The 6,441-nt window shown below is 45.2% G+C and overlaps 1 protein-coding gene across 1 annotated transcript in view; it reads left to right on the plus strand.

Annotated features, from left to right (window-relative positions):
* The window catches only part of Strip2 (striatin interacting protein 2), a 41,795-nt gene that overhangs the window by 8,322 nt on the left and 27,032 nt on the right, over window positions 1-6,441 (plus strand). The window contains exons 3-8 of the mRNA XM_005365764.3: window positions 646-720; window positions 1,718-1,855; window positions 3,294-3,414; window positions 4,078-4,146; window positions 4,334-4,440; window positions 5,113-5,240. Of these exons, the coding sequence (XP_005365821.1) occupies window positions 646-720; window positions 1,718-1,855; window positions 3,294-3,414; window positions 4,078-4,146; window positions 4,334-4,440; window positions 5,113-5,240 (638 nt within the window). The remainder of the gene's footprint in view (window positions 1-645; window positions 721-1,717; window positions 1,856-3,293; window positions 3,415-4,077; window positions 4,147-4,333; window positions 4,441-5,112; window positions 5,241-6,441) is intronic.

Genomic DNA, 6,441 nt, shown 5'->3' on the forward strand with positions numbered 1-6,441 from the left:
GACCAGGCTGGTCTCGAACTCACAGAGATCCGCCTGCCTCTGCCTCCTGAGTGCTGGGATTAAAGGCGTGCGCCACCACTGCCCGGCAGGAACCTAAATTTCTATACCTTTCAAGGAAACTCAGCATAGGGAAAACAAACTGACTTCCAACCAGCATGTGGTTTTTGGTGGTTTTTCGTTTGTTTGTTTGTTTGTTTGTTTGTTTTGGTTTTTTTCTAGCACTTGTCCTGGCTTCCTAAACAGCACAGATCTTTTCTCTAAGATCCCGAGTTGTGTTGCCCTTCTCTTCCCTAAAGATGGTATAGCTTTAACCTGGGTTGACAGAACTAAGTAGATTGCAGCCCTAAGAAACAGAAATGATGGCATTAAACCCCCTGTACTCCAGCCCTCCCCCTGGCCCTTACCAAATGTCGAAGGCTGTCTTCCTTCTCTGTTGCCAGCCATCTGGCAGGAGGACAGGTTTGATAGTTTAATCACCCAGGGACACACATGCTATTTTTAGCTGTTCTGAAAGGGAGGAACTGGCTCTAGATTGAATTGGACACAAGAATGTGTTGGACCCTTCAGCTCCCTCGAGTGAGCCTCTCTATTCTAGATTCTTCGTGGGGTTTCTAAATGTGACTCTGTTTTGTCTTCCTGTAACAGAATTATACAGCTACACAGAGAACCTGGAGTTTACCACCAACAGGAGATGCTTTGAAGAGGATTTCAGAACTCAAGGTGCTGCTACATCCCTAGTCACAGATGTCCCAGTCTGACCCAGTGGAAGACTCAACCGAAGTTTGATTCTTCATCCCCTTCACAACCACATACCCTTCATTTCTTGCATATAGAACACAGACTTCCTTATACAGAGAAGGTGAAACCAAGAAAAGTAAGAGGGATGGCTCAGCAAGGCTGAACTAGTACCCTACAGCCCAATGGAATCATGTGCCTAACCTAGTCCTTAACGGGTAGCTTCTGTCTCTCACTCCACTCCCTGCCAGCAGTAGTTTTATATGCCCTCATCGTGATCCCTTTAGATCTGTTTCCTTACTTTCTTGGTGGTAATTTAATTTTTAATTCAACAAACGTGCAGTGTGTGAGTATGTGTTGTGTCAGAGATGCAGGAGGCTGAGCTGGGAGTAATTTGCAGCGTCTACAAATAAGGTGCATAGTCTGATAACAGGCAGAGAGTGCATAGCACACAAGTAGCCAAGGCCCAGAGGAGAATTTGAAATGTCACGGTAAAGCAAAAGAGTGTTTAGGGCATGAGTATGGAAGGATCCTCTTTTACTGGGTCTGTAGGGTGACTAGGCGCTGGATATGGATGGAGACAGAGGGACTTCTTGAGGATAGGCTGAGAGCAGAATTTACTGTGTGGACAAAAGTGGGAATGGTGACAATGTGGGGACAGAGTAGGCTCAGATTAGGACATTTTGGGTCCTTTTCCTATATATCCCTTATGTCTTCCTAGTTAAATAAGGAAAACTTGGGGTAGGAACGTAGTTTACAGGTAGAGCTTGCCTAGTGTGTGAAAGGCCCGGGGTTCAATCCTCAATGTCACCAAAAACAAAACAAAACAAAAAAAAAAGAATCCAAAACTTTTAAATAAGAAAAGGTTTTGAAGAAAAGAATCTTTTGGGAATGGAGAACAGAGGTGGGTGTATTATCAGGGCCCTCTCCAGGAAGAAGTGGCAGTAACCAATATCAACTGTGTATGGCTTTCTATCCGTAGTGCAAGACGCTAAGGAATGGCTGGAGTTGGAAGAAGATGCCCAAAAGACCTATGTGATGGGACTTCTGGACCGACTGGAGGTGGTCAGTAGGGAACAACGGCTTAAGGTGGCCCGGGCTGTTCTCTATCTAGCCCAAGGTAAGTGTTTATTTTTGCTGATTTGGTAGGGGTGGAAACTAGGGAGGGCAGTGGATAAAGCAGACCTTACCAGGAAAGCAAGGTGCCTTACAACACAGTCATAGGTCTTGCCATGTTAGGAGTAGATCAAGAGATAGCATTGGATACTGTTCTGGATCTCTTGGGATCTGCCTCTATCTTACCACGCACATCAGGTTCTTCCTTCCTTTTTTCTCTTTAAAATCAGGGTTTCACTTTGTAGCTCTGGCTAGTCTCGAACTCACAGAGATTCATCTGCCTCTCCCTCACAAATGCTAGGATTAAAGATGTATTCTACCATGCCTGGCCCTCTTTTCTTTCTTTTCCTCTGAGAACGATTGTGAACTCTTGATCCTCCTGCCTCTACCTCCTAAGTTAGGATTACAGACATAAGTCATCATACCTGGTGCATGTCAGGACTTCTTGTGTGAATTTCCCCCCTCTAATCTGGGCTCTAAGTGTGTATGAAGATTGGCAAGAGTCCACATAGGGAGAGCTGATGATGTACCACCAACAGAGTTAACACAGATACTGCTTTCACCAGCTGTGCCCTGGCACCAGCACTGAGATTTCTCATTGGCGTTTTGAAGATTCAGGCCAACGCAGCAGCAGGAGGGGATGCTGGGAGTAATTTGGAGATAACCAGAACTAAATGAGATGAATTGGGGAAAGCTTCCCAGAAGAAACCTGTTAGCCAGGTGTTGGAAGGAACACTGAATATAAGTCTTGCTAGAGTAATGAAAATAAGTTCTAAGATCACGCATGTGAGGATTTCTGGCAAACCAACAGATTGGGAATTAAACTGTAGGAAAACAAACAGAAAAGAACAATAAATGGGAAGAAAAGACTAGGAAAGGGAAAACTGTAGTAAATAAGGTGGTACTTCTTGAATTGCTCAGGTCTGAGGCTCTGAGCAACTTCCAGCTGCCAATACAAAGATCCTTTTGCGTAAGGGCTGTGTCTGCAACCCACAATGGGCAGTCAGGAAGTGGGAAGAACTAATATACTCAGTCCTCATAAAAATGACTAACAAGATTGAGAAGATAATCTTGATTATCTCACTCTTGGGAGAGATAGCTCCGAGTTGTGTATTTTGTATTGTTTCCAGAAAGTCCCCTGCGCCTGAACTCTTCCAGCTGCCTTCCTTCCCTCCCTAGTCCCCGTTTCTCTTCTGAAGATCCATTCCCAAACTGACTCTACATATACGCTTGAACCCTTATCATGAAACCTACTTCTCGGGGTGATTTATGACTCACTTACCTGGGAGACGACCCCTTTCTCCACTGGCTCACTCATCTAAGGAATCTCTATAAGCCTCATTAGTCTGTAAAGTATTAAGAAAAATTTAAATCATGTGACAGGGTAGAAAGAACCGGGGTAGCTGCCCCCTCCCAATTACAGCAACTGTCTGATCCTCTAGGTACTTTCGGGGAATGTGACTCGGAGGTGGATGTGCTACACTGGTCCAGATACAACTGCTTCCTGCTCTATCAGATGGGGACCTTCTCAACCTTCCTGGAGCTCCTCCACATAGAAATCGAGTGAGAAGCTTTAGGGGAAGGATTCACATGTCAGTGGGTCCCCCTGTGGGAGCTGACTCCACTCACATCTCCCCTCTACACTCACTGGTGGTTTCCCCTGCCAACTTCCTTTCCGGATTGTTCTTCTCCCTGAGCTACCATCCTGGGCTTCACAGGCCTAGCCTGGTTTGATTACTTTTTTAATCTAAGCAACTTTTCAGCTGAGCCTAACTCTGGAATTAATAAAGGAAACTTTTCCCATCATAAGCATAACACACAGGAACAGACCAGTTTCTGTCAGTGTGCCTAAGTCTTTCCCTCGTGAGCTGTAACTGTCGATGCGGCTTTATCTGCTGCCACTGCACTGGACGTTCTTTCTCTTGTGCCAGCCATCCCGGAGTTTGAGATGCATTGAAGTCTGTTTATTATTTATCAGAGACTGCTTGGTATCTGTTTTGTGTTCAGCCCAGGGGTAAGCATTGTGGGGAATCACAAGAGAAATTGATATCACAGACCCTATCTTTTCCTGTCTTCACCATAGCTGAGGATTTACTGAGGTAGCAAGTGTTCCTATTTTATTGTGGATGCACAACCAGGGAGTGGCGGGGGCTTGTGTGAAGAGTGAGAGCACAAGGAGGAAAGAAGCCTTACGGGTTCCTGTTCTTCCCTTCCTCTCCATGGCAGCAACAGCCAGGCCTCTGGTAGCGCCCTTCGGAAACCAGCTGTCTCCATTGCTGACAGCACTGAGCTCAGGTGAGTGAGGGCGACCGTGGGCTTTGGACAGAGGGGCGATTAGCACGGTTACCCTTTTTCCAAATCCCGGATGAGTGAGAAGTTACCTTTTAACTAACCTGCTCTGATCAGACGCGCACTGATGTCATCCTTGATGTCTGTAACTATAACTGCCTTGGGAATCTCCTACGATCCTTTGTGACTCCAGGGTGCTGCTGAGCGTCATGTACCTAATGGTGGAAAATATCCGCCTGGAGCGAGAAATAGACCCCCGTGGGTGGAGGACAGCCCGAGAGACTTTCCGAACTGAACTAAGTAAGAAGTGGCACCTGAGGAGGGTGGCTGTAGAGTACTGAGGGCGGCGGGAAGCCCAGCAGAGGAAAGCGATTCTATTTTGTTCTTTTTCTCTTTAAAATTAGCATATTTTCTTTTTTTAAGACACATATATTTTATGGGACGTGAGGGCTGGGTGTGATTGCACCCCTGTGTGTCTTAGTTCCCCCGGTTAGAATGAGGATAATCGTTTCTCTCCCATTTTATCATGAAGCCCATATTGGGGGAAAAAGAGTTGAACTTTGTTCTAATGTAAGTTGAAGTGGTCATCTGAGAGGGATAGGATGTGAAAGCATTTAAAAAATATATTTATTAATGTAAATAAGAAAAGAATGAAGTGTGGTCCATGAAATACCTTGATTCCTTTAACCAGAAAGCCACATCATTACTGTTACTCCCTGTTTGGTATGACCCTGAAAGCATTGCCTTAGTAACTTCTGGGGTGGGGGCACACTATTTTACCACAATAGCCTCAGTCCGGTCCTCTGAGGGAATTCCCTCAGGAAGGAGGCTCACCATGCCTCCTTCTCAAGACAGAGTGCTCTAGAAGCTTACAGGAGAGGTGAGTGCCTTCCTCAGTGTGCTCCAATGCATGAATCTAGGGCAGGATGTCAGCTACTTCATCTCTTTCTCTTGATTCTCTTTGTATCTCAGGCTTTTCCACACATAACGAAGAGCCTTTTGCCCTCCTGCTCTTTTCCATGGTTACCAAATTCTGCAGTGGCATGGCCCCTCACTTTCCAATAAAGAAGGTTCTGCTTCTGCTCTGGAAGGTGGTTATGGTAAGTGACTGATCTCTGTTCCTATCTCACCTGATCAGAGATAGGCAGCAGAATAGGCCAGCTGTTAGCCCAGCTAACTGAGAGAAACAAAAGGCCTGCTAGAGTCTGTTTGCTCTGTATATCAGATTTCTCTTTCTATTGGATGGATCTCTTGGATACGACTCCAAGAGCTGAAGATGTCAACGGCACCTTTCCCATAGAAAGAACTCTCGCTGACCGCTGGGAATCTGACTGTTCATAGCAGTGAACCTTGGACAGCCCTGTGCCTGTTTCTGTAGCTATGAAATATTAAGATTAATGCATGCCTTTTCTTCCAATAGAGGAAGGGTGTCCTTACAAGTATATAGTTAATAATGTGTTATTTATTATTTAATCTGATCCTTCACCCCATAGTCTCTCTCTGGCTCCCATCCCATAGGGCTGGAGGACAGCATACCCTCTTAGTGAGCCTCATAGGGTGAGCCACCTCTTCAGAGGAAACTCTGTGACCCTAGGACATAATAACATCTGAATGTGCTCCCTAAGATTGAATGTGCCGAGGAGAGTGGCACATGGTTATAAAACCAGCACTTGACAGACTGAGGCTATTGAAGTTTAGTCTTCAATTAAACCAGCTTGGCCACACATTGAGACCCTGCTCAAGAAACAAAACAAAGGGAGGATTGCCTCCTATTTTTAACTTTTCCAGTGGAGCCCCCTCTCCTCTAATGTTTAGATTTGTTTCCAGCCCCGAGTCAGTAAATAATGCTGTGTTTTATTCTGACCCTAGAGATCCTCAGACTGAAGTAGTGACAATGTTTATTTCTTCAGCTTTTCTGCTTCCTTGTTCAAGGGGCAGCGTGAGGAAATTGGAAGTTGTTCCTTCCTTCTGTCCATGTTTCTTTGACTTTGTTCTCTATGACTGCCCTCCCTTCCCCTCTCTTCTCTTCCTCCTTTTATCATAACAATTTTTTTGAAGTTACAATAAAATTACATCATTTTTCCCTTGCCTTTTCCTCTAACACCTTCCATGAACTCACTGTTACTCCTCTTTCTCTCTGAAATCCATGGCCTCTTTTTCTTTAGTTATAGTTCACACACACACACACACACACACACACACACACACTCACACACACACATACACACACACACTCACACACACACATACACACACACACACTCACACACACACATACACACACACTCACACACACACATA

The sequence above is a fragment of the Microtus ochrogaster genome, unplaced genomic scaffold, assembly GCF_000317375.1.
Source record: "Microtus ochrogaster isolate Prairie Vole_2 unplaced genomic scaffold, MicOch1.0 UNK4, whole genome shotgun sequence".
Lineage (NCBI taxonomy): Eukaryota > Metazoa > Chordata > Mammalia > Rodentia > Cricetidae > Microtus > Microtus ochrogaster.